Source organism: Phlebotomus argentipes, unplaced genomic scaffold (assembly GCF_947086385.1).
Source record: "Phlebotomus argentipes unplaced genomic scaffold, Phlebotomus argentipes genome assembly contig_33, whole genome shotgun sequence".
NCBI classification, from domain to species: Eukaryota; Metazoa; Arthropoda; class Insecta; order Diptera; family Psychodidae; genus Phlebotomus; species Phlebotomus argentipes.
The window spans coordinates 1141759-1167583 of NW_026776167.1; the positions used below are offsets into that span (position 1 = coordinate 1141759).

The 25825-nt window shown below is 41.4% G+C and overlaps 7 protein-coding genes across 8 annotated transcripts; 2 read left to right on the forward strand and 5 right to left on the reverse strand.

The window, feature by feature from the left end:
• Positions 1-572: 572 nt before the first annotated feature.
• On the reverse strand, positions 573-4448 carry LOC132256939 (chromosome partition protein Smc-like). Its single transcript, XM_059753548.1, has 4 exons — positions 4360-4448; positions 1930-3886; positions 763-1755; positions 573-689 (listed from the first exon to the last, which is right to left on the reverse strand). The coding sequence occupies exons 1-4, from the start codon at positions 4446-4448 to the stop codon at positions 573-575; spliced, it is 3156 nt and encodes a 1051-aa protein (XP_059609531.1).
• A 181-nt stretch (positions 4449-4629) lies between these two features.
• On the reverse strand, positions 4630-7452 carry LOC132256911 (DDB1- and CUL4-associated factor 6-like). The gene is made up of 4 exons (XM_059753506.1): positions 7281-7452; positions 6559-6806; positions 4902-6484; positions 4630-4841 (listed from the first exon to the last, which is right to left on the reverse strand). The coding sequence occupies exons 2-4, from the start codon at positions 6665-6667 to the stop codon at positions 4692-4694; spliced, it is 1842 nt and encodes a 613-aa protein (XP_059609489.1). The 5' UTR covers positions 6668-6806; positions 7281-7452; the 3' UTR covers positions 4630-4691.
• A 63-nt stretch (positions 7453-7515) lies between these two features.
• LOC132256885 (zinc finger protein 729-like) lies at positions 7516-16770 on the forward strand. Its single transcript, XM_059753473.1, has 4 exons — positions 7516-7801; positions 7872-8228; positions 11833-12411; positions 12695-16770. The coding sequence occupies exons 1-4, from the start codon at positions 7795-7797 to the stop codon at positions 16552-16554; spliced, it is 4803 nt and encodes a 1600-aa protein (XP_059609456.1). The 5' UTR covers positions 7516-7794; the 3' UTR covers positions 16555-16770.
• Positions 16771-16965: 195 nt separating this feature from the next.
• LOC132256841 (cyclin-dependent kinase 1) lies at positions 16966-18217 on the forward strand. The gene is made up of 3 exons (XM_059753409.1): positions 16966-17073; positions 17250-18007; positions 18064-18217. Exons 2-3 carry the CDS (start codon positions 17252-17254, stop codon positions 18202-18204), a joined length of 897 nt encoding a protein of 298 aa, XP_059609392.1. The 5' UTR covers positions 16966-17073; positions 17250-17251; the 3' UTR covers positions 18205-18217.
• Positions 18218-18374: 157 nt separating this feature from the next.
• Positions 18375-20609, reverse strand: LOC132256840 (medium-chain acyl-CoA ligase ACSF2, mitochondrial-like). The gene is made up of 3 exons (XM_059753407.1): positions 19812-20609; positions 19226-19748; positions 18375-19004 (listed from the first exon to the last, which is right to left on the reverse strand). Exons 1-3 carry the CDS (start codon positions 20402-20404, stop codon positions 18375-18377), a joined length of 1746 nt encoding a protein of 581 aa, XP_059609390.1. The 5' UTR covers positions 20405-20609.
• A 1297-nt stretch (positions 20610-21906) lies between these two features.
• Positions 21907-24157, reverse strand: LOC132256858 (nucleoporin Ndc1). Its single transcript, XM_059753430.1, has 2 exons — positions 24095-24157; positions 21907-24006 (listed from the first exon to the last, which is right to left on the reverse strand). The coding sequence occupies exon 2, from the start codon at positions 23965-23967 to the stop codon at positions 22231-22233; it is 1737 nt and encodes a 578-aa protein (XP_059609413.1). The 5' UTR covers positions 23968-24006; positions 24095-24157; the 3' UTR covers positions 21907-22230.
• An 84-nt stretch (positions 24158-24241) lies between these two features.
• Positions 24242-25603, reverse strand: LOC132256875 (F-box/LRR-repeat protein 15-like). Of its 2 annotated transcripts, XM_059753462.1 has the most exons (3): positions 25504-25603; positions 24880-25326; positions 24242-24816 (listed from the first exon to the last, which is right to left on the reverse strand). In XM_059753462.1, the coding sequence occupies exons 1-3, from the start codon at positions 25584-25586 to the stop codon at positions 24507-24509; spliced, it is 840 nt and encodes a 279-aa protein (XP_059609445.1). In that variant the 5' UTR covers positions 25587-25603; the 3' UTR covers positions 24242-24506. The 2 variants fall into 2 exon arrangements, with proteins under 2 accessions (XP_059609445.1, XP_059609444.1); XM_059753461.1 differs by having other exon boundaries at positions 24880-25600.
• Positions 25604-25825: the final 222 nt, after the last annotated feature.

Here is a 25825-nt window from a genome sequence, read left to right on the forward strand (position 1 = left end):
TGAGGAAGAAAAACTTAAATGTGATCCTATTGTAATTATTTAAAAGTGTAAAATATTATACCTAAATTGAATTATGCTAACCGCCATAATTATATGTCTTTTCCAATTTATTCTTGCATATACTCTTATCAATTAGGAAAAATATATTTACTAAAATATTTATTTAATAGCACAACAAACGGTATGTACTGTATAGTGTGATTGAAATCGCTACTTGTATTACATTTAAGGAAAAACACACACTGATATTGCAGTGATGTTAGAGTATTATGTTGAAAATAAAAACTAGTGGCAAGAGGAAAAACAATCAATATTCTTACGCAAATTCATAAATGAGTAACTTACGGGGAAAATCGCACTTTTCTCATCAACCTGTTGTGTTTTTTTTTGTATTTCATCTGCGACTGTGGATATGCAAGAAGTGAGAATGGAAGAGTCAGAGTCTGCAATAAATTGAGAAAGAGAAGAGAAATTGAGAAAATATATCAGATTATTAGTGAAATAAAGTTATTAAGTAGATAATCAAAACTATTTTGACTATTTGTAATACCTTCAAGTTTGTAATAAAGAGATTATTCCACAGAGATATTGCGAAACATATCATTGATTATTGGCTGTTGGGAAATGATTATGGCCTGATGGTGATTAATTATGCTGTAAAGTAGACTTGTGAGATCTTCTTCGGTGCACTAAAACAAATGAGTGAGAAATCATGGTTAGTTAGAAAGGAGAACAATAGTTAAAATGACCAAAAAAACAAACCTGTGATGATTTTCTGATGTCATTGAGATCAATTACAAATGTTGACGTATCATTTATAGCGCACATGGCAAAATTTATTGCCAGAGAGCATAAATCTTGCTCTTTCCAGGAGACCTCTTCAAACTCGGTCACATCCTCATCTGCCCGCACAATCCACTTGAGTCCTGTGATGCCCTGAAGTGCATAGATCTTTGTAGACTCAGAAGAGCAATCAATCCAGTGTCCATTGCTCTTCTCAAGAAGAAACGCGAAGTAATATGAAATGCTATTTCGGGTGAATTTGATGCTCCTGAGAATGGTCAGAAGCTCTTTCAGCTGCTGCAGTGAGAATTGATGATCACAGATCAGCAAAGTCTCATTACTTGTCGCGCCACTCAAGTTAATCAGCTTCCTGGTGAGACACTTATAGCGACTGTTCCAATTCTTTATATCTGCCTTCACTTTTTCATGAACTCTGTGAACATGGGAATGTCCAGTCAAATCTGTGAACTTGTGACACTCCCTCGACAGTTCCTCATCAATTTGCGTGCGCGATCGATTAGCGTATGTCTCTTTGACCCTGCTCTCAATTGGCATTTGCTTATGCTGTATCACCTCGCATTTCTTCAGCAATTCAGCTGTTTTATAAACGTTCATCTTCTGGAAATTTTTCTGTTTTTCAGTTTCTCTGATATCTTCCCTCACTTTCAAAACTTCAACATTGAGCGCTTCAAAATTCTCCTCCAACTCATGCAACTTTTCAGTATTGCACTCTGCCTGAAAATCATCGTCTACCATTGGCGTCATGAGATTGCACAGAAATGTAGTGCCGACACTATCGTAGCAATTGAACTCTATCTTCTTGATCAGCTCATCAAGACGATCAATATCACTGTACAACTTTCCAATGAATGTGAAATGATCTTTATCTAGAGAATCCTCCTGACAAAGTGCCTTTTCCATTATTTCGTCGAGCTTCTTTTCGTAGGACTGCTTTGAGTCGAGTTTCTTCTCCTAGAATAAAAGCATTATGAAAATTCAATAAAAAAAACAGCAGATATCAAGTGAAATAAATGTCCATTTAAATAGACAATTTTTTTTTCACGAAGGAAAGGAAAGTCATGAGTTATTAAAACATTTTTGACACACTACTGAGGTTTGGAGGAATGGAAAGATGAAAAATCTTACCCTGACCAGCACCATGCCATGCTTGATGACTACTAATTCATCCACGGTCTTCTGGAGAACTTTCTTTGTGTGCAGGACATCTTTGCAATTGTTATGCAGGGCGGACAAGCCTTGGATAATTTCCCGTGTGCATTTTACGCTGGGAAGAATCGCTTCTAGCTCCAATCGATCTCTGTCCAATTCGCGTGAAGATATTTCAATGTTCTCCATAATGCTTTGCTTCTCCTCTCTGATATTCTGAATAAGATATCTAGCATTCAAGTACCTTTTTATGTACTCATCTAACTTTGACACCCCATTGATATAGCTTCCTCCTCCAATTGCGCCTCTTTCATCTACAAAATCGCCCTCCTGATTGACCACAGTCACTCCAGGATATCTTTCAGATGTCTCGCTGTAGACCTTCGTCATCAGGATTCTCTTCAATACATCCTTGACTGGGCTTTCCACGAGATTATCATACAAATTCACATGCCCAGGAATCATGTCTTGAATATCAAATGGATTGGTCTCTTGCAGCATCTCCAAAGCCAAGATGTCGAGTCTTATGAGTCCACTCATCAGTCTATCTTTGGCCAAATCTAGCAGTTCCTTCGCATCATGAGCAGTCTTTACAAGAATTGTGGTGTACAGAGGCTTGAGGATATGGGAAAACTTCAAAAGGAACGCCTCATTGGTATCTGAAGTGTACTTGAAATACTTGTACAGTGGACCAATGTAATTCTCCGCTGCGAAAGGAAGCTCATCATTATCCTTAAGATGATCAACAAGACTGTCAATGAACGCAACACCGTCCAGAATTTCTCTATCAATGTCCATATGTGTCTCGAAGAAGATCATTTCATCCCATAGCAGGTCTTCCTTCATGTCTTTCATCAGTAATGTCAAGTGCAACCCATAGTGAATGTCCAATTTATTATTGATTGTCGCCTCTTTAGCTTTGATTTTCTTTCGGTGCTCCTCAAATACCCTCAAATCTTTCTTGCATTCGTGAATATCATTATGCAAAAACCTCCAAATATGTTCCATGTTAGTTTCGCACCTGCTCAAATCTTGCTCTAAGTCCGTAATCCTCTTAGTTAGACATGTTTCCAACTCTTGATAGTCGTTGAGGCCATCAATTTCTTCCAAATGGGACTTGATGCGTGAGAATTGCAGACAAATTTCGAGAAACTTCCTTTTACAATGCTTGGACTCCTTGTCTGGGATAATTCTATTTACGAGAAATTCCTGAATGCCAGACGTTACATAAGACTTTATATCTTCTAGGCAGCTCTTTAGCTCTTCAATCTCGTCACCATCATTCCTCTCTTCCAAGGAGAAATGCTCACTCATGACTTTTCGCACTTCTGCCACGGATTTCCTGATATTCTCATAACCAATATCCTTCATCATTATCATTTTATGAGTGCGAAACAGCTGTATCTTCTTCTCATTCAGTCTCCCAATCTGCAGCAACTGACGATGCTCAAAATTCTGATGTTTCAGATAGTCCTTGAGTCCCGAAAACTCCCTCTCTGCTTTGATAGCCTTCAGAGTCAACATTTGCTTTTCAATTTCTATGCACTTCCCCATATGCTTGAGATTGTCTGCTATTTGGTCAAGAGACGAAGCAGCTCGACGCTTCTCCCGCTCACTGACATCCAGAACCTGCCCAAAAGCTCTATCCAGACTATCAACGAGATCCAGACTGTTCTTCACCCAAGAAAGCCAATGCTCAGCAGTAAATTTCCTCATCAGTACAACATTACCGCCATCAAGGACCACAGTTTGGGGAGTTTTGTAGTCGTTCGCAATGCTCATGAAGAACTCCTCCTTTTCCGCAGATTCCCTATTGATATAGAAGAGAGAAGAGTCCTTCAAACTCCTCCTGAGCGCCAGTGATCTTCCCGACGAAAGCTCAACGTGAAGCTCCACAAAAGCATCTTCGGAGAAATCACGAATTTCCGAGATATTTCTTATAGGATATAAGAATGCAAAGGAAGGATCCAGGATGAATTTGATAGCTGAGAAAAACAAGGAGTTAAGGAAGGGAGTCAAGCGAGTATCCCATAACCTTACAAAACTTACCATGAAAGATTCTGTTTAGTTTTCCTTCATTAAGACCGTGAAGAATGTTTACTTTTCGGGCAAATTTGTATTTTATGCCATCGGAAATGTCAGGAAATCCATAAATCTCAATCTACATAGAAATAAAAAAGCTTGATTAAACAGAACGTATCAAAGAAATAGTAACGCTTATGTATTTCACTACCTCTTTGATTATCATCGCTGATATCAAATTGTTTCATTAGATTTCAACTTTATTTATCAATTCTCAGTAAAATTGCACTGTCATATTAGCTTTTCTAACTCAAAAACGAAAATTTTCCACAATCAGACGCTCTTACTGATTTCATGCAAAGACTACCATTCAACGGTTTTGGATACATGATTTGGAGATTTTCGTTCTGCATAACTGTCGGCGTATTCTCAGTAAGCAGCCCAGTACTCGAAACCTTTGAGATGTTTGAGACCATTCTTTACAGAGATATATACTAAAAAAAAACCCTAACACCACTGCGATAAATCGTGAATTATAATATATTTTGATGTTTGTTAGACCCTAGACCCGATGTTGTAAGATTTTTCGTGTCATCCTGTGCATTTGAAATTTTTGGAGACTTCCCTGCCTTACCGACGGCGCCATTAAACACCAAATTCTATTGATTTTCATAATTTATTCCCACATTTCTTCAATTGTTTCCTATTGTGAGCTACCTTTACTCGTCCTCATCATCGATTCTAGCAATATTGCCTCTATTTCTATTCCTGAACGAGTGGATGCACGCCAGCATCCTAATCATGACAGCTGCTGGCACGGTAATTGTGTCTTTAGTCTCTTCAAGCATCACAGCGTTTCTTTCCATGAGCTGAAAATGCACAGAGAAAATGAGAAAAGCTCAGTGGAAACTGCCGGAAATAACACTTACTCTCTGTGCCTCTGCCTCATCGAAGCGTGGTGCATTTTCAAAGTCATCCCCTTGAAACGGTGCCCAAATCTTCACGTCATAGTCAATGCCGGATGTGGCCAAGTAGGGCAGAGTCGGATGTGGCTGCACGCAGTTCACTACATGATGGTCAGCCTCCATCAACATCACCAGCTTTCCCGTGGCACGCTCCCAAGTGAATACATGCCCACAATCGGAGCCGGACATGATATACTCATCGCCCCAGAAAGAGGCCTCCTTGATCATCGTCCGGGCATTCCTGTGGCCTGTGAACTTCATCAGGAGATAGTCGTAGTTAGTCTCCGGTTCGATGTCGTCCTCCTGCAGCGCCGACAGTTCGGACTTGGTCTCAGTCTCCTCATCCTCGTCAGAGGTATAATTTGATGCATCTGCATCGTGATCCCGGGCATTCTTGCTGCCATTACCATATGGCGGAGGAGCAGTGCCAGTCCCAGAACTTGGCCCGGCTTCTTGCTGTCTCTGCTCCTCGGCAAGAGTGGGATTCGCTTGCTGTCCTAAGTGGCTCAGGAGGTTCAGATTGGCCCTCGTTCTTGGGTCAGCCAGCATACGTGAAATCACCTCCGTCATTCTGTTCATCATCGTGGCATGTAGAATAGGACGCACTTGGCCTGAGGACGTTGCTGAAGCCTCCATCGCTTCGCGCTCAGGTCTCGCGTCCGGGCCTGTGTCACTCCAGTCTCCGCGCAATCTCAACCTCCTCACTGGTGGTGGATCCGCATTTTCTTGGCGCTGCATCTTGCGCTTCACCTTGTCATTCAGCGGCACCACCTCGACGCCCTGGCGCGAGATGTCAAACAAATAGAGATGATCCGATGAGTAGCTGACCAGTAATTGACACCCATCAGAGCTGTAAGACACCGAAGTGACTCTGAACGGGCGCTTCTCCAGCGAGGGAATCATGAAAGCTTTCACGGGCAGCGTTATCTGTTCCCCACCGGCCGTGAAATTTATGTAGGACAAGAAACGACGATCATAGATGCGGATGTGGCTATCCGAACTACCTACAGCAATGTAGTTCTGATGCACAGGTGACACTGCCATTGCTGTGATGGAGGACGGACTCATGATAACAATGTTCTCCTTGCAACACATCTTGTGGCAATTTGAGATTTTCCGTAGATCAAACAGGCGCACCGTTCCATCCTCGCCGCAACTCATGAAGCTTCTTGGCTCCTGGGCAATGGTCACCACCTCATAAGTCGTGCTATTGCTGTGGCAATTGAATTCATTGATATTGGCCGTATTGCACACTTCCGGCGACTGCATCAGCTCAGTGTAGATCACATTCCCGTCTCCAGAGCACGACACAACTTCCCGATCGCCAGTGTGAGGCATAAACTTAGCGCTGAAGATGTTCGCCCGGTGGCCGGTCTTGCACTTCACCACCACATCGCCAGTGAAGGGATTTGTAACAACAAGTGTCTGGTCATCCGATCCAGACAAAATGTGATTTCCCCTCTCATTCCACGTCACAGTATTCACGCATCCCCGATGAACCTTCAAAGCGCGATACAGACTCAGGCTCTGGACGAAGTTTATACTATCTGGAAAGAAAACAAACAAAAAAATACCTTTACCCGCTTTATCAATAGATTTCAAGGCTAAACACTCTTTTTACCCTTTGTCGATGTCGCCAGGCGCCTCTTAATCCTGTCGCCGAGCTGGCTTTGGTAGCAAATATCGCGAAAGACACTCGTTGGTGTTTTCTTATGGGCACACAGAGGCATTGTGACACACTGCCTTAACTACAGAATCGCAAAATATTTTAGGTGAATAAAGGGATTCGTCGTGAAAAGTATTATTTATGTTCTGAAGGTCAGCCAACATTTTACTGCTCCACTCTCGCTATCAAGAGACGGTGCATTTCTGCAATTGATCGAAAATTTATCATATAAAATAGAACAAAAAGTTATGCATATACATATTGGTTGGTATTAAATTGGTGGTATTGATGTCAAAAGGGTGAATATCGCATTCTAAAAATAATACTTTGTGTTTACTTGTCCACGAATGGATGTTACAGTAAATGACACGGTTTTAAATAGCAAATTACAAGTTACACAAATGGATATCACTTGGGATTTCCTTAGTAAAGAGTTAATATAATGCCGGATCTTGTGCTGGACTCTTAGATTTCTGACTAGATCAAGACCTACCAAAGAGTGGAAAGATCACAATGCCGGCTACAAATTAAAACAAAAGTTGCTTGAGAGCGTCTGTGGCTGTTTATCAACTCTATAAACTTGGCAAACTTTTGCATGTTGAGCATCCCGCGAATCACTTCTTGCTTTCGCGTTAGACTTTTCTAATCAATCGAATTCATCCCAAAAGAATCCTTACTTTTTGCCTCCTTTCCTCGCACTCAGCACACGGAAGAACAGTTTCAAATCACAGATGCCGAGCTTGGATGGCCACTGTTGCACTTTGTTTGCATTTTTGGGGTAATTTTCTGGGGGTTTCTCGTGGAAAACGGAGACAGTGGAAAACAATGCGAAGATGACACTGGTAGTCTGTCGGTACGGCAGGGCTGACGGGCGCTTGCACTGACCTCTGCAGCGCGACAGGGGCAATATGGCAGCAGGAAAATTTGGTGTCAAGTCACATGAAGGAAAGTCGCGCAATTTTTGCCGGATTTTTCGTGGAAAAAGCACACAAGACAGGATAAAAAGTGAATAAACATGTGCAGTGGAGCTGTGCGATGCGTTATGGTGTACTTGCCGGGCAGTCAGTGGTTGGGGTGGCGTGGAAATTAGTAGACAAACATTGAGTGGATCTAAGACTACTGGGAGTACCCATTTTCTTCCATAGTTAAAGTAAACGGTAGTGTGTTCCCTAGGCGGACGTAGTAATATCTATGGAAAGTAAGTGTTGTCTGGCTCCTTTAGTATGGATTTTCAGCTGGATGACATGTTTTTTCTGATGCAATTGCAGAGTGCAGGCGATCGGTGCCGGACATGCTGCCGCTGAACATTCGGAAGGACTCTCCGGGCGCCCAACCAGACGCTGTGGCTGCTGTGGGGCAGCCCAGTGCCTCACCAGGAGATGGTATGGTCTATGAGCCTCGAACTACACATGAGAGCTTTCTGGGGATTGCCATCCGCACGCCTAGCCTCACAATAATCCCAAAGGGCAGTGCGGGAACATCTTCAAATGTCCAGGATCACCATTCCGACGATCAAAAGGCCACCGTAGAGATTAAAGTGCCACACATCAAGCAAATCCAGTCGCTTTCACTCGTGGATGGCCAGGAAGATGCAATGAGCCCCACAGCATCCAAGGAAACAGAAGGTGAGTGCCTTTTACTCTCCAGTTCTGCGCAGTAACATTTCTCCGTCAAAGACACATTTATTACTGCTGGACGCGGGAAGGAAAGCCACATTGGATGAGAAGTTTTTAGATAAAATCAATACAAATTCACTTTATAAACTTTAACGAGAAGCTTCAGACACACAGATCTATGAGGGAAATGATGAAGCATTGAAACTAAATGTTAGCTACAAGACAACCGGAAAATGATATTATTCTTTCTAGACTCATATACGAATCTAAAATATGTGGTTTAGTGTTAATTTGAGAGGTCGACCCTAATGTAAAATCAAGTGACACTCCCTTTATATCGATTTGCTGGCATTTTACATTGACAAGACATTGCGTTGGATGTTTCAGCAACTATTCTATAATGCATAACGATAAATTGTGGACTTGAGCAGACAAACTATTAGTGAATGGCTGTATCAAGAATGATTAGGGCCAAAGATTGTTTTTTCTATCGTATAATTTGGCGCTTTTCATTTTTCAAAACTCCTGGTGAATCTACTTCTATAGAAGAAGTCAAATCTATCAATCTATTTTGAATATTCTTAAATATAATACACATAAAATAAAAATAATGCTATCTTGCATTTTTAAAAGCGCTGTGATAATATGATCACTATTTATCACAATCGAATTAACTCATGGCAATTAACCATGCTTTCATGCTTACATGAAATCCATGGAATAAATAGTGTATGCAGATATATCGTCTGTTTAGAAGTGTTAGAGTAATCCTGAAGACGTGGGCAGCGCTTCTCATGACAAAGACTGTTTCCTTTCACGATTTTTTACTCGTAAACTACATACATATTGCCGAACCTACATCAATTAATTAAACATGAAATCTTCAGAAAAAATTGGTTAATTGAAGATGCGTTTACTGACTAAAAACTTACCATCACATTTACTGTGATATTATTGAATATCACAAGCTTTCTGGATAATTTTCATGTTATATGTCCTCTCTTTTATGTTTAAATTTTGGCTTTCAGATGAATTTCTTCCAGAGAATTCAAGTAGGAATTTTTGGACAAATTTAACGATAATGTGTTTATGACAAAAATTGTGTTTTTAATCAATTTCGGCCATTATCAGTTCATAGTTTGATAACGCTGTAAAACGAATGTAAAACTTTTGAGGAAGTTGATGAACACGAATTACTAATGCATCAGGAAAGCGAGAAAACATTTGATATATTTGTCTTAAAGCTGAACGGGTAGAAATTTAACCTTTTCGTGAAAAGGGCAGATAGAATAATAGCTGATGGCAGTGACGGCAGAACTCCAGCTTCTTAGTCATATTTTCAATACTCAAATGTGAGCAGGGGTTCAAATTCCCATTTTCTGAGAATATTGCGCCATGTGCCCATTATTTATGTCGTGACGCTGTAATTCTTCGAGTTTGCTTCTTTTTTTGATGACTATGAAAGAAAAGGAAAATAATCTTCTCGCTGGGAGAGAGATAACAGAATTTAATAGTGGTTAAAAAAATATAAGACATAAAATGGGGGGAAAAATGTTGTTTTTTAACGAGTGGAATTCTTTTGGTTGGTGGCTAATTTTTTAGGCTCTTTTGCTTTTCTCGTGATTATATTGTCCATGACCTCATATAAATTGATCTCATGCGTCATCACACTAATAATTTCCATTAAAACGGTGAATGTGTTGAGTGAGAAACATCCTTATTTGTTCTATTAACTGCATTTAATGAACTTTTTTCCGTACTGTATCTGTGGGCACGAAGGGGAGAAGAAAAGATACGATAGTGTGTATGTGTTTGTTTCTTTTTTTGTAAAAGAATTGTGAACAAAGAATTGTGTAGTATAAGGAAAAATGTCTCTCTTTTTTGTTCATTCTGCATAAATAGTGTATTATTTGGCGGGGATTGTTAAAAAAAATTCTCCGTTTTGGCCTTTGTTTCTTTAAAGGCAATACGGCATGAGTTTTAATGTTCTAAAAATAAAATTACATGAAAATGCTTTATTTTTCAACATGTATTTCAATAGTCTTCTTAGTTTTCACTGTATAAGTTAACATTATGCATGTATATTCGCTTTATTTAAACTCTGGCGAAGTGAAAGAGAGACAGAGACACACTGTAAATGAAAAGTACATTTGAAAAATCATGCTTTATTACATAGAAAGAGGAGTATAAAGATATTTGAATATCGCTTAGATTTTTAAAATGAAAAAAAAACTCTTATACAATATAATATTCTCTCTTTTCACCACGTCACTGCTTATGACACCCTGGATCTCTATATAAAGATAGACTGTGAGTTCAGTTTTATGCCCTTTATCGCGACGCAAGTATCTTTCTTTCTTAGTTAGTGATGTTGAGAGAGCAAAAGGGACAGCAAGAGAAAGTGTACTTGCGTCTGTTAGTTCAAGAAAAGGGCGAAAAATCAATAATGATGTCTGAGAGAGAATTTTTGGAAAATATTATTTTACACTCAATCTTCTCACAGCCGAATAATGAAAAAATGTGTTTTTTTAGCATTGTAATATATAGCATTATTTTTTCTCGCTTCTTCCATTGAGATTTATACTGTTTTTGTGTGTGTGACACGTTGTGTTTGCATAAGTCATTATGTATAGACGGCAGTGAGTATAAAACTTTCAATAACAAATCCGAAGTAGAGGAGAAAAGAGAAATAAATAAAAAGAAAAATAACGCTATTGCAGTCGCAGTAAATTCAATTATAAATACAAAGTATAGACATGAATTGCAGAGCAATAGAGAATGTAAATGGAATCTCACTTCATATACGAATGTAAGCGAAAATATACGTAAAATAAAGAGGAACAAAGGCCTTTAAGTAAATTTTCATTAAGTCGGAAAAGGCAACGCCCTACAGAAATTTATAGAAAAAAAGTGATGATATTCTGGAGAGCGCTGTAATTCCCATTTCAGTTTTATATGGTTTTATTTTTCAAATATTAGGAAGATATAATGTTTTTATGAAGCACATAAACTTTTTTTATAAGTAATATTGTAGATTTGGTAAGAAAAGCTGTAAGAGACGCGCAACGGAACAAGAATGTTGCTTGAGAAGGCAGAATTCTAAATATAATCTTGCCTTTTGTGCTCCTCCACCATTCTTTCCATACTGTATTTAATAGTAATTATTCTTCAAACAACAAAGGAGCTTGAGAAGCAAATGAAGAAAAAAGAGAGAGAAGAAGTGAATAAAAGAAGCAAAAGAGAGAAATATTTTTCAGTCGTCAGAGAGGCATTAAAAGTTTGTTCAATAACTTTTGATGGTTCAAGCTTCAAAGTTGGATTTAATATGCAAAATTTCATGTTTTTTTTTGTCTATTTCTTCAATAAATTCATTCTTACGGTAACATTCTCCACACGATTTCTCCTTTTACTAATTTGTTTCACATCAATGTATTATTAATATATTCTTTGATGTTCGTTGTTTTTTTTCTTTTTCTGCCTAAAAGTATAAATTTCAAATACATTCTAAATGAACAGAAGCGTGCCCATCACGTCAGCTAATGTCCCTCGAAAAGAATACAAAATATATATATATAAAATGCTCATTTGGCTCTTTTCCACCTTATCTTTCTAGGTCGCGCCCAAAATGTGACGCCGCTGGAGAACTGTATGAGCATATTATCCAAAGTGCCACCTGAAGTAACCATAAGTGACTGTGGTGATGAGAATTCTGCAATGGATTATCGATCTATGCGTCAAACTTTCACGCCACCATTGCCTAACTTGACTCTCATCCCACAAACGACGCATCAAGAGGATCACACGGCACAGAAAGTACGCCAGGATCAGGATGTGGTGAACTTCAATAATGGTACAAATCTCCAGATCATCCCGCAGTCTGTGGTCGGTGGCGTTGTAGAGTTGGATGAACTACTGAAGCCTTACAAGTGTGAGCTGTGTGATAGAGCGTTCAGGACGCAAGAAAATCTGGCGACGCACAAACAGCAGCGTCATGATGGAGCAAAAGGTCTGAATATTAAGTACAACTGCAAACCGTGCCGAAGGACGTTTACAAATCGCCAGGAGTGGCGAGTACACGTGAGTTCAGCCAGCCACAAGAAGTTGAACAAGGAGCCAGCAGATTCGGATGATGATGTGCTGATCATTGAAGAAACACCACCGCCCAAGGAGACCAGCTCTAGTGTGTTGAAAGGTATGTAGATTTTCAGTCAAAGAATTTATTCAAATATTATAATGAAATATTTCTCCATAATTTATAAACGTTTGCAAGCTTGGATTTGATTCTGAGATTGTTGCAGATTTAAATTATATTGCCTGCAAATAGTTCTCTGAAACCACTAATTAGTTTTTAAAATTATTCCTTTTACTTTTTTACTTTACTTGTATTCCTATCTCTAATCTCAAGGCTTGCCAACAGGATTAGGAGAATGAGTTATGCATATTATTACTACTAATTCTTTCCATTTCTTCCACAGCCGAGAAGCCTTTTGCATGTGCCCTCTGCGGTCGTCGCTTTCGATCACCTGAGAATCTAAAGCACCATGAGATGGGACACTTGAAGCCGCAACAATCAAAAGCACAAATCTATGATACTGTTTTCACATCAACAATGTCACAAATGGAAGCGTATCAGGCGAAATATGAGACTAGCGGATGGCAGTGTCCAGTTTGTGACACTCTAATCTACAAGATTGAAGAATACAATACTCATATGTTGCTCCACTATACAAATATGCCATATAAATGCCGAGACTGCCCTGAGATGTTCACTACGGCAATCGCCAGGGATACTCATTATCAGAAGATACATGCAAATGGGATGATTGGAGCACTGACACCCTTCGTGACTCTGCACAAAGTGCTACCGGAGAGGGAAAGGAGTGACTCGAGTGAGATGGAGCTGATGAGGCTGGAAGAGATGGAGAATTATGCCCAACAAATGGGGGAAATGCGTCCATTTGAGTGTTTATTGTGCAAGAAGCGCTTTCAGGAGAAGCGTGTATTTGATTATCACACTCAGCTGCATCGTGGTGAGAGACCATACAGTTGCCAGTGTGGGAAGTATTTCAGAAATTTGCAAAATCTTCATCAGCATGAGCAGACACATCGACAGAATAATGATCTATCGATTATAATGCAGCAAATTCCAAATAGTATCTCTGTCATTCCCCAAAATAGGCAGCCGATCTTGAATAATGGAATGGATTTACTGGTGGAAGGAAAGCGTCAGTTACGTTTGGATGAGGAGGATCCGGCACTGAGACTGATGAATACCAATGGCGAAGATAGGGAGAATTTAAAGTGCGCCATGTGCGATGAAGAACAGCCGAACAGGATGGTGCTGAAGCAGCACGAACTGTGGCATGGTAGAGATGGTGAATTCAAGTGCAATGTGTGTGGAAAGGGCTTTAGCTCATTGGTCGGGATAAAAATTCACAAGAAAAAGCATATAAACGACAGTCTGGCTGAGCAAGCAGGCGTTGTGGAAAAAGAGTTTGATGGGATTAAAGAATCTGATCTGTTCACAGAAGACGAAGACAGTTCGGATGAGAGACGCTTTAGTTGTCGCGTGTGCAAGAAGAGATTCAAATCAAAACAGGCGATTCCCTATCATATGCTAGTGCACACGGGAGAGACGCCATTTGTGTGTGAGGTGTGCGACAGGGGCTTCCGATCGTTGGCCAGTTTGAGACTGCATCAAAAAAGACATGCCAACGGATATGTGGAAGAGCCGAGAGTGGAATCGATGGAGATTGTGCCTGATATATCTCTGGATAGTGATGAGGACATGCAACCCTCAGTTAGTGATCTGTGCGCGGTGGTGATGATGGAGCCTGAAGTGTTGATTGAAGAGGAGGAGGACATAAAACCTATTTTGCAACCGAGACGTCCGTATGTGAGCCGAAAGAGGCCCAATGATGAGATATTCATCAAAGGTGTGAGATTCTTCGTGTGTCATCTCTGTCCGAAGAGATTCAAGAGCAGAGCAGCACTGACTTATCACTCAGCCACACATGAGCGGGTGAATAAGTGTGAAGAATGCGATAAGACTTTCACGAGTCGCATGAGACTCAAGAGGCACTACAAATCTCGGCATCCAGGAGCTCAGGTGCCGTGTTCATCTGCTCCGAAAATCGGGTCGCCACCGGGTGGACAGCAAGAATGTAAACTACTGATGGAAGCTGATGATGAAACAGATGAGCCGGCAGTGTTTAATTGCACGGTGTGTGATAGATCCTTCAGGACGAATCACAGTTTAGTGCTTCACAAGAAGTACAATCATCCAGAGGATGTTGAGATGAAATTTGAATCACAATTCAGTATAAAGCAGGAGTATGATATGAATGTTCCTGAAGAAGTGAAACTTGATGATCCACTGACTTGTCGTGTCTGCCAGAAGACGCTAAAGTCAAAAGCGGGCTTTGAGTATCACATGATGATTCACACCGGTGAAAAGCCCTACGAGTGTCAGTACTGTGGCAAGGAGTTCCGCAGCTACAACTATTACAAGGTGCATGAGAGCCAACACGAGAGGAATGTCTTCAAGAGGCGAGGACGTCCGAGGGTCAATGATAAGGTGTGTGGGGTGAACGTTAATGACATGGATCTGGATTTTACGCCTAATGATCGTGGATTATTTGAATGTCGCGTGTGCGGAAAGGAGTTCAAGAGTCGCCAAGGATTGCCGTATCATATGGCGTTACATGTGAAGAATAGGATTTTTCGGTGTCTCGTGTGCAATCTTAGCTTCAGAAATCTGAATAGGTTTCAGTTTCACAATCTCCTGACACATGCGGAGCCGAAGAAGGAAAAGCAAACTGAGGAAGAGGATCCCAATATTGAGGAGAGAAAGCAGATTGGAATCGTGATCAAAAATGAGCCTATAGATGATATGACGGGAGAGTCGAAAGATGAGAACAATGGAGAATCCTCGTCGGCGGAAAAGCCAAAGGCACTCATCAAGAAACTCCCTGACTTGCCGGATGGATCACTGCAGTTTCAGTGTGTCCTGTGTCAAAGGATATTCCGCAGTGTCCAGGCCAGCACGTATCATATGATGGTGCACACAGGAGAGAAGCCTTTTCGCTGCAATGTGTGTAACTATGGCTTCCGCTCACAAGCGAATCTGAAGAGGCATCAATGTGGGGTGTTTAAGCCGCGAGCAGGACGTCGATCGCGCTACGATGGCACAGGTGAGTTCGTCGGAGATGCATATCAGAGTCAGCTGGTAGCATGGAAGACACTGGCGGACATGATAAATCTCAAGTGTCGCAAATGCGATCAACCCTTCAAAAGTCGACCAGCTCTGATGTACCACTGTATGATTCATACGGGTGAGAAGCCGTACAAGTGCGAAATCTGTGGAAAGCACTTCCGTTCCATGACAAATCTTAATCTGCATCAGCGATATCACGAGAGGGATGGTCATGTGGATAGAGAGACATATTTGGCGGCCGTCAAGGTGAAGAAGGAGGAGATAAATGAGGAACAAAGTGGCCAAGACGGGGAAGTAGTGGATCTGGACACCATTCCTGAGTGTGGCATTTGCAAGAAGACCTTCAGAACGGTTGGATACATGAGACAACACCAGCGAAGAGCGCACAGAATGCGCTTCCAGAACGACAAGACACCACCTTATCCTCTAGAGGGCGAAGAAGAATTTGATTTGCCAGAGGTGAAGCTGGAGTTTATCGATGGTGGCTACAAATGTCATGAGTGTGGGAAGAGTTTCCCCACAAAAGGCGGATATGTGTATCATTCGTACACTCACAGTGGCGCCAGGCCATACAAGTGTCGTCGTTGTTCGGCACAGTATCGCTCCAGTGGTAATCTGAAGTATCACGAGAAGACTGTCCACAAGATTCATCATACGTACGGAAGTCGTAGGGCGAGGCGTCGCAGGAGGCATATGAGAGCAGCTGGCAAATCTGACGGGGATTTGAAGCTCTTTCTGTCACGCATTGATGGAAAGCAATTCAAGATTAGTCGACCTGTGCCTGAGGAAACGGCATCAGGCATTAATCCGGAAGAGGAACCGGGGAATGTCTTTGAAGATGATGATATGGACGAAGGAAAATCCAGTCCTGAACTGAATCTACCTAAATTGTCCACCATTCTCCAGCCGGTGCTCATCAGAGAACTTCCGGAAGGGGAGAATATCACCTCAATTGCACTGGATGACTTTACAGAGACACCTGAACTGGAGACTCTGACCAGTAATTTTGATGATGATGCCTTTCTCGATGTGTCTGCCAACTACAAGGCAGCTGAATTGGAGCAACTCACGGAGAATCTCGATGAGCCGCGTGAAGAGGACATTCTAGGGGCGGAATAGGTTCTTGTACATATTCGATGCGAGGACAATATTGAAGGGAGGAAAACATTTTGCATATTTGTCATAATAATTATAAATTATTACTGATAAACAAGTAGAGAAGGCATAAAGTAACATTTTATAAAACTTTTAAAACCATACTATATGAAAATCATTGTAGAATTTATGTGTATACCCTTTAGAGAGTATTTTCAAATAAAAAATAAATAGAGAAAATATCGTTTATCAGCATGCGAATTACACTTGTTAAGTGTAAATAATTACATTGCTTAATATGTTCTTGGAAGCCCCCAAAAGCAGATTCAAAAAGTGCGCCTGACTTTCGATGGGTGCACATCAATGCTTCTTTATTGAGTAGCTAGGTGGCGATAAAATCGGCTAAGAGAGCGAAGGAAAAGAGACAAAAAATCTGCTGTCATTTTCCAGAAGCGAAGCCCAAACGGAATTTTCAAACGCGCGAACATCCGCAGCTTTAGTCGAGTATTTACTAAAATTACTAATATCTCACTAACGCTTTTGGTAAGTAAATGTGTGAGGAATTTTCCCCATGTATTAAATTGTAATCCTGCATAAGATTTCAGTGGATTTTTGGGGTATTTCTTATGATATTCCTGCGATCAATCAGATAACCTTAGTTATTGGTGGGGCTTTTGTTAATATTTTTCTTGAACTCATGCCCAATTTTCATACGACAGGTATGGATGACTTCCAGAGGATTGAGAAGATTGGCGAGGGCACGTACGGTGTGGTGTACAAAGGACGGAACAAGCTGACTGGCCAGATTGTGGCCATGAAGAAGATCCGACTGGAGTCTGAGGATGAGGGTATTCCCTCCACGGCCGTCCGGGAGATTTCTCTCCTCAAGGAACTAAAGCACCCAAATATCGTGACGCTGGAAGATGTACTGATGGAGGAGAATCGACTCTACCTGATCTTTGAGTTCCTCTCAATGGATCTGAAGAAGTACATGGATAGTCTTCCGGATGACAAAATGCTGGGCGAGGAGCTGGTCAAGAGTTACCTGTACCAGATTACACGTGCCATTCTCTTCTGTCACCGCCGTCGCGTTCTGCATCGCGATTTGAAGCCACAGAATCTTCTGATAGATAAGAATGGAATAATTAAGATTGCTGATTTTGGCCTGGGACGTTCTGTGGGCGTGCCAGTGCGCTTGTACACGCACGAGATTGTGACTTTGTGGTACAGAGCTCCTGAGATTTTGCTCGGCTCCAAGAGATACTCCTGCCCAGTGGACATCTGGTCAGTGGGATGCATCTTTGCTGAGATGGCCACAAGGAAACCTCTCTTCCAAGGCGATTCTGAGATTGATCAATTATTCCGAATGTTTCGCGTCCTTCAAACACCCACTGAGGAAATCTGGCCTGGAGTCACATCCCTTCCTGACTACAAATCGACCTTCCCATGCTGGACGCAAAATCAGCTGCACAATCAAGTGAGTTTTGTATATTTCTCGCTAGTTTGATAAATTTTAACAATATATTTTTACAGGTAAAGAATCTCAGCGATAGCGGACTGGATTTGCTCCAAAAGATGCTGATTTACAATCCAACAAATCGAATTTCAGCAGCGAAGATCATCGAGCATGAATACTTTGACAATTGCAAGACCATACCTCTTCCCATCGAATAAATGAATTTGCCAAGTATGTCGAGAGGTGAGTGAGAATCTTAATAACACTTTGAATTCCATCAAAATTTTACATATAAATCTTTATAACATATTAATTAATTAATGTATAGTTAAAACATTAAGTGGGGAAATGACAGAATTTGAATTACGAATTAAAGCCCAAGATTATACTAATTTTTACTCTTCACCTTGAATTGTTCTTGGAGTTTGAATTTCTGAATCTTTCCTGAGAGAGTCTTTGGAAATTCTGTTACGATTTCAATATAGCGCGGAATCTTGAAGAAAGAAATCTTGCCTTTGCAATACGCTCTGATGTCGTCGGGTGTGAAAATTTCGCTGCCACTGCGGAGACGCACAAAAGCGCACATTTCCTCGCCCAGACGCTCGTCCGGGACGCCGACGATGTGTGCCTCGGCGATCTGCGGACACGTGGCAAGGAAGTTCTCGATCTCCTTGGGGAAGATGTTCTCGCCGCCGCGGATGATCATCTCCTTGAGTCTGCCCACGATTCTCCCGTATCCGTCCGCCTGCAGGACGAACTGGTCGCCTGTGTGCAGCCATCCATCGACAAGCGCTTCGCTGGTCTTCTGCTCCTCGTCCCAGTAGCGCAACATTGTGAAGTAGCCGCGCACACACAACTCGCCGGGCGTACCGAAGGGAACCAAGTTTCCCTCAGCGTCGATCACCTTCACTTCAATGTGGTCTTGAACGTGTCCCACCGTTTCCAGGATCTGCTCGTCTGTGTCCTCGTATAGTGTGTTGAAACTCACTGCGGTGTTTTCAGTCATTCCAAAAACGGTCTGAAAAAGCAGATATGCAAGAATGTCTCTATACACGCAAGTACATAAAGTCCGACATTATCATATATAATAAAATCACTTTTGGATATACCTAAGAAAGATCACGCAACAAAGCGGAATTTAGAAGATCATGCAAAAAAACTTAACCCAGAAACCTTAAATTTGTCCTAATCTCATTCCCAGATCCAAAAAAAACAATTTTGTTCTAGAATAGCACCAACCTTTACTTTCTTCAGTCCCAATTCCTTTTTCATATCCTTGAAGAGCTGCGGTGAACACAGAGCACCACCGGTAACGGCTATTTCTGCCTTCAATTCCAAGTTCATTTCCCTTTGCTTGTTCACCAAATCCACGTACATCGTGGGAGTTCCGTAGATCACTGAACACTGCTCGTCTCTAATAGCGCGGAGAGATTTTTCTGGGTTGTACATAGTCGCCGGTATGACAATCGTTGCCTTGTGTGATAAGCAAGCCATTACAGTGATAACAGTTCCGAAGGCGTGAAAGAAAGGCACTTGCATGCAGAGTCTTTTCTGGTACAATTCATTTCGGTTGCCAATGTGAATGCCATTGTTGACGAAACCAAAGTGCTTCATAAGTGCCGCCTTCGGCATTCCAGTGGTGCCAGAAGTGAATTGAATATTGCATCCAGTATCTGGACTGATCTGTTTCTGCTGATCCTCGATCGCGCTGATTTGAGTGGCCGTTGCCATGTCTGTAACATCGCAAAGTCTGAGAGTTCCTCTGCGAAAAAGGAGAGATCGCGATAAGACGGCAAATAGCTAAGATAACGACGATTTGACTCACGGAAAGTGCTTCTCAGAATCTATTATTATGCTGGATAGGCTGGGAAATTTTGAGCTGTGAATCTTCCCGGAGGATTTTTCAAGTTCGGGTACAATTTTTAAGAGCTTCTCGTGGTAGCTTTGCGAGCGGAAGCTCTCTGATGTGACTAAAGTCTTGATGCCCACCTTTTGCAGACAAAATTGCATTTCAGCGGCTTCGTAGGCCGGATTGAGAGCCACGAGAATGATTCCGGCGCGCGCAGCCGCGAACATCACCACCGGCCAGGAAATGACGTTGGGTGCCCAGATTCCCACTCGATCGCCCCTGGCCAAGCCGAGTGTCTGGAATCCCGCCGCCAGGCGATCAGCTTCGCTTCTTATCTGTGCGAAAGTGAGTCTCTTTTGCTCGTCAACGCTCACGATGGCCTCGCGATCACCACACTCATCCGCCACTCTGGCCAGCTCCTGGCCAATGGTCCTGTACACCAGTGGATGCTTACCGATATTGTGAATGTAACTCAAATTACTGGGCTTTGTATGACTCCTGCGAAGCCCAATACGATAAACCTTCTGGACACTTGAGATTACTTTCACAGAACGTATCACGACCTCCATTCTGGCTCATTGGTAGACAGAGACTATTTTACTTTTAAATATCGCCGTATATCAACTTAAAGACCTCATATGTCTGCTATTCATTTATCATATCATTATCTTTCTGTGTGCTTTGAGAGAGCTACAGAAATCTTACAATTGTCTCATGTATTTGTATTTTCAACACGTGTAAGGTATGTATTTATGTATTTTCCAAAAGACCTTATGTATCAGCATTCAATACACAGTAATTCACCTTGTGTGCGAAACAAAATTTATATTTTTTTGTTCTTGTATAGTGAGTATGTTTTAGAGGGTCAATAAAAGTATTATCAAAAGATATGATACCGGTTGATATTATTTCTTCTAGTAATTCACTATTATCATCATGCGTTGTTAGATAGTGAATTTATGTAAATTCCAGTCGATGAATTAAAAGGCCAAGTAACAATGACCTTGCATAACTGTTTTTCAATACGACAGCCAGTAAGCAGCGATCAAAATATAATTAACACTACCACATTGATCTATGAAATGATTTAGATATTCATATTAGGAATGAAAAATATTTTATAGAGTATTTTCAATAATCAAACAAGTTTTTTTTTTATTTGGGAGAAAAATATATAAATAATACTTCCAATATGCATACATGTATCCATTACCAATATTTTGTTATCCAACATATGGTTTGGCTAGAATATCTGTAATGTACCTAATCAAATTTCGATCTTGTCGATTATTAGTTTTTTCGTGAACGAGGACACATATTATGACGACAGATTTCAATTAATAGCTACTAAATTTTTGTCTGACATTTTCCTGCAACTTTTTCTTTAATATCTTTCCAAGGGGACCTTTAGGAAATTCTGTTACGATTTCAATATAGCGCGGAATCTTGAAGAAAGAAATCTTGCCTTTGCAATACGCTCTGATGTCGTCGGGTGTGAAAATTTCGCTGCCACTGCGGAGACGCACAAAAGCGCACATTTCCTCGCCCAGACGCTCGTCCGGGACGCCGACGATGTGTGCCTCGGCGATCTGCGGACACGTGGCAAGGAAGTTCTCGATCTCCTTGGGGAAGATGTTCTCGCCGCCGCGGATGATCATCTCCTTGAGTCTGCCCACGATTCTCCCGTATCCGTCCGCCTGCAGGACGAACTGGTCGCCTGTGTGCAGCCATCACCACCGGCCAGGAAATGACGTTGGGTGCCCAGATTCCCACTCGATCGCCCCTGGCCAAGCCGAGTGTCTGGAATCCCGCCGCCAGGCAATCAGCTTCGCTTCTTATCTGTGCGAAAGTGAGTCTCTTTTGCTTGTCAACGCTCACGATGGCCTCGCGATCACCGCACTCATCCGCCACTCTGGCCAGCTCCTGGCCAATGGTCCTGTACACCAGTGGATGCTTACCAACGTTGTGAATGTAACTCATTTTTAGAACTGTCATTGTAATTTTTGTAAAAGACTAGTCAAGACTAAAGTAATTTTCGTTGCGATTCTCTTTAAATACTCCAAAGGGTTTTACTCATTTTATGATTTTATTTTATTATATGTGTTAACGGTATAAACTAAACCTTGAGCTTTTCTTCTTTTCTGTACATCATAATTTATCGAATGCAAAAGTTTACTTCAAACAAATTTATTCGTAATCCATATGAATTAATAACAAATGGCAGTTGTTATTTTATGTGATTTAAAAGTAATTATTAACACTTCCAGACATTTCCTTATTAGTGGAACAATTCCCAGACAATGATTTTCTGTTTTTCTCCACTTTCTCAGTTACTTGTTTTACTTCCAACTTATATGTTTATTAATCGAAATACAGAAAAAAGAAAACAACCTTATTACGCTTCTTTATAGGTGATAAAGTGACTCAAGAGTTTCAACTCTCCTTCACTAAGGCGAAGATCTCTAAGGTACGGCGAGAAGGTATTGGAAATCCTGTAGAGACTCCTTTTAACAGCTCCTTTGAGGGTCAGGTAATTTCTGTCGATCCTTCTCTCGCCCAACATCAAATTCCCTCCAATCTTGTCCAGTATCGTCTTTAGCTGTAGAAACGCTTTGATTATGTCTGCAAGGTCGTTCTGCACCACACCAAATCTGTCTTCCTCGATGGATTTCTCAGTGAGCGCCGCGAGAGCCTGAACAATGTAAGCGATCCCTTGAGCTTGCCTCATTTGAAAGAATATATCTTGGTAAGACGCCTCGGCGAAGAAGAAACTAAACGGTCGTTGCTTTATCATAGCATTCCATCTGTTTCCCAACCATTTCTTCAGCAAATCTTTGAGATCTTGAATGGTATAAAAATTCTTGTTCACAGGATTGTCAGTTTGTGGCATTTCCTGCCCACTAATGGCACTTCTGATGCGAAGACCCTCGCAATATTGCGTCTGCAGTATTCTTTCTGCCTCATCAGTCGCGGTGGGTTTAACGAAAACTCTTTTAGTGGCAATTAAGGGCTTCTTAGATAAACCTTCCATGGATTTGGTCAGATTTTGCGTGAAGCTGTTTAGCATCGAGAGGCATTGCGTCATGATGGACTTCCAGTTGTGAGGATGCCCTCCCGGAATAGAGAGAGTGAAAACATCTCTCCTCCGTGAAGAATCGCTTCCATTGGCAATCATGAAAAGATCCTGACATGCGAGATTCTGAATCACAGGCATCTGATGTGCCGCCAATGCCTCAGCAAGGGTAAGCTCTTGTTCAGCTGCAACACCCAAGAGTCGAACGATGGGAAAAGCATGATATTCACTGAGGAAGACGACGAAGAAGCGCTTAATCAGATGTAAATTGATCTGAATGAGTGATGTGATTATCAAGTGGAAGAGCAGGACTCGCCAATCGAGAAGGATGTTTATCACGCTATCCATAATTGACTCTTGGCTGAATCTGATGACAAACACTTGTTCGAGAATCCACTTGATGAGACCACCGACCAGTGGCCAGTAGAATATGATGTATGCCACAGACGAGAAAATGGCATTAGTGACACTCTTGAAGAAGATTTCACTAAAATTGGACTTCATTCTTTGATACTTTCCTTGCATAATCACTGGAAACTCCACGAGATTTTCCGTTACTTGCACTTCCTTCTTGTTGAATATCACTGCTGTGACGATTCCAGTCAGCATAAAGAAGAAGTACTTGTCATTGTAACACCACGATCCGTCGCAATCCATCACTGCTGAATTGTATTCGTCCGGGAGGAATCTAATGCTGAGCCACATGAGGAAGAAGCCGACAACTCCATGAGCTATCGTGAGGAAAATCATCTCCTCACTCAGCAAGTGCAGATAAAATCTCGTACGGTACATCTTGGGTGGAGAGACCAAGTGACGCGCTAGCATCTTTCCGTACACGATCACTGAGCCAATAACTGGGATGATGCGGATCCAGGTGTAGATGGAAAAGAACATTCCGACGCTTCCGTACACCCAGGCGACTGGATGAAGGATGTCGAAATTGAGGATGAGAAGGAACGCAGATAGCACAATGAATTGCAACCCTGTGCTGCATATCAAAGCCTGGAGAAATCTCTCAGTGCAGATTTTCCGACACTCTGCTTCATGAGGCCCCCTCATGGTGAGGTTATGTGGCAGCTTTCTCTCTCTTTGTAAGCGCTGCAATGTGAGATTTCTAACATTACTACATATTCGGTGCTGAGGAATTCAAGGAAACTCTTGCCATAGATATAAATGAGGAATTTACCTGTTTTGTGTGCAAAAACGCAAAAAACCGGGGATGTAAACACAAATGTTCGCCTTTTTCATGGAGTACTTCCTTATCCAAACGACAGGCGGCGTGAGCGCAGATTCAAATTTCTCGTTCAAATGATTTGGTCGTTTGACTCTTTGGATACATTTATTTCATTACTTAATTTCCTTAATTCAATCATTATAATGTCATAAGTATTTCTACATCCTTAAAGGATCTTGCCAGAAAAAAAACAGTTTGCTTGCTGTTTATATAGCAGACGGCAATGGTCTTTACATAATCCAAATCTCATATTATATTATATTATTAGCATTATTAGTATAATATTGGTAATTGAAATTTCAATCGATCTTCAGAATCTCAAATATCAACGGCAATCCAAGGCAAAACTTTTCTCCCTTCTTTTTCAATAATCAAAATCCTTAACGTAATTGTAGTACAAGTACATATCAAAATCATATCCAACCATGTCTAGAGTTGGCTTGCCATCCCACAGCTTCTCACTTTCCGGATAAATAGGCCCAGCATTATAAGTATCCGGGAAACGTAGAATATCTGTTTCTGTAACATATTCCACCAGCATGAAGGGATACTCGCCCATTTCCATCCAATCTCGTTCCATCTTAATGCCTCTATTTTTGAGCAACAGCACTGTGGGTTGATGATGCACCCACGCCACGATGTACTTAATTTGTGAACACTTTTGAGCGACATTTCTAAAATATAATAATGTAATAAATTAGTTTACTGATTGTAAAGAAAAGATAAAGAAAACTTACCGAATAGCTCCCTCGGAAACATTCTCGCAACCATCAACATCCAGGAAGAACAAGTTTGGGCAAGTCTTCGCGATGGTGCGGAGAATCCTCTTCACATCCACGCCGGTCTCTTGAAGATCAATGCACTCCAGCTTGGGATGTTTCCGAATGAAGAGATCAACAGACTTTGCGTTGAAGCCAGTGGCATGGGAAAACTCCGCTTTCTTCAGCTCTATCCAATGAAGGGTTCTCAAGAACTCATTGCTCATAGGCATGTCCACAATAGAGATGGAAATTAGCTCCTTGCAGAACTCAGTCAGTGGCCGAAGTCCGTTATAGGTGATCTTCTTACTGCCGCGGATATCGAAAATCTTCACATGGATGTTGTTAATCAACAACTCATATAGCACGTCATCTGTGAGCCATTTTTGATTAATCAGGATAATCCTCTTAAGCTTTCTGCAATTCCTGATGCATGCGCGTATAGGAGCCTCGTGGATACGGTTATTACGCGCATTTTTATTATAGTATGTAAAGTCAAGTTCAAGCATGGCGGCGAGCATCAGGTTTCCAAATTCACGGCAAACAAACGAACAAGTTCGAAACTTGAATACATCTCGAATGTTTAGATGTTGAACAATATACTCTGCAATTTTGGGCAGCACTTCCCCATCAAGTGGTTGTCCAAAGAGAGTTCGTGGCCTTACAAGAGCTGGTCCTTCTGCCATTATATTTTTTCGCGTTGTGCACAAAGAATTTCACACTTGGAAACTGCGTTGTCTGCAAATTCTTGGCAAAAACCAGTAAAAAAAAGTGCCGGCTTGGGAAGGTGAGTATAAATGGTTAATATCTTCACTGCGAACAGCGCACCAAGTGGCGAACACAAGAATCAGCAAGTCAGCTGGTGAAAAACAAGAAGGGAGGACGCCTTCCCAGTGAATTTCTCGTGGTAAAAGCCCAAGGAAAA

Excerpts from the sequence above, each read along its gene's own strand:
- LOC132256939 (XM_059753548.1), bottom strand. The coding sequence starts at position 4,448 with ATGGTCTCAAACATCTCAAAGGTTTCGAGTACTGGGCTGCTTACTGAG. Across the intron at positions 3,887-4,359 it reads AACGAAAATCTCCAAATCAT|AAATATCTCGGAAATTCGTG; the intron begins GTATCCAAAACC and ends ATATCCTATAAG. Across the intron at positions 690-762 it reads ACATCAGAAAATCATCACAG|TGCACCGAAGAAGATCTCAC; the intron begins GTTTGTTTTTTT and ends CATTTGTTTTAG.
- LOC132256911 (XM_059753506.1), bottom strand. The coding sequence starts at position 6,667 with ATGCCTCTGTGTGCCCATAAGAAAACACCAACGAGTGTCTTTCGCGAT. Across the intron at positions 6,485-6,558 it reads CCTGGCGACATCGACAAAGG|ATAGTATAAACTTCGTCCAG; the intron begins GTAAAAAGAGTG and ends TTTTCTTTCCAG. Across the intron at positions 4,842-4,901 it reads ATGAGGCAGAGGCACAGAGA|CTCATGGAAAGAAACGCTGT; the intron begins GTAAGTGTTATT and ends GTGCATTTTCAG.
- LOC132256885 (XM_059753473.1), top strand. Across the intron at positions 8,229-11,832 it reads AGCATCCAAGGAAACAGAAG|GTCGCGCCCAAAATGTGACG; the intron begins GTGAGTGCCTTT and ends TTATCTTTCTAG. Across the intron at positions 12,412-12,694 it reads CAGCTCTAGTGTGTTGAAAG|CCGAGAAGCCTTTTGCATGT; the intron begins GTATGTAGATTT and ends TTTCTTCCACAG.
- LOC132256841 (XM_059753409.1), top strand. The coding sequence starts at position 17,252 with ATGGATGACTTCCAGAGGATTGAGAAGATTGGCGAGGGCACGTACGGT. Across the intron at positions 18,008-18,063 it reads AAAATCAGCTGCACAATCAA|GTAAAGAATCTCAGCGATAG; the intron begins GTGAGTTTTGTA and ends ATATTTTTACAG.
- LOC132256840 (XM_059753407.1), bottom strand. The coding sequence starts at position 20,404 with ATGGAGGTCGTGATACGTTCTGTGAAAGTAATCTCAAGTGTCCAGAAG. Across the intron at positions 19,749-19,811 it reads GATTCTGAGAAGCACTTTCC|AGGAACTCTCAGACTTTGCG; the intron begins GTGAGTCAAATC and ends CCTTTTTCGCAG. Across the intron at positions 19,005-19,225 it reads TGGGACTGAAGAAAGTAAAG|ACCGTTTTTGGAATGACTGA; the intron begins GTTGGTGCTATT and ends CTGCTTTTTCAG.
- LOC132256858 (XM_059753430.1), bottom strand. The coding sequence starts at position 23,967 with ATGAGGGGGCCTCATGAAGCAGAGTGTCGGAAAATCTGCACTGAGAGA.
- LOC132256875 (XM_059753461.1), bottom strand. The coding sequence starts at position 25,586 with ATGGCAGAAGGACCAGCTCTTGTAAGGCCACGAACTCTCTTTGGACAA. Across the intron at positions 24,817-24,879 it reads GTTTCCGAGGGAGCTATTCG|AAATGTCGCTCAAAAGTGTT; the intron begins GTAAGTTTTCTT and ends ATTATATTTTAG.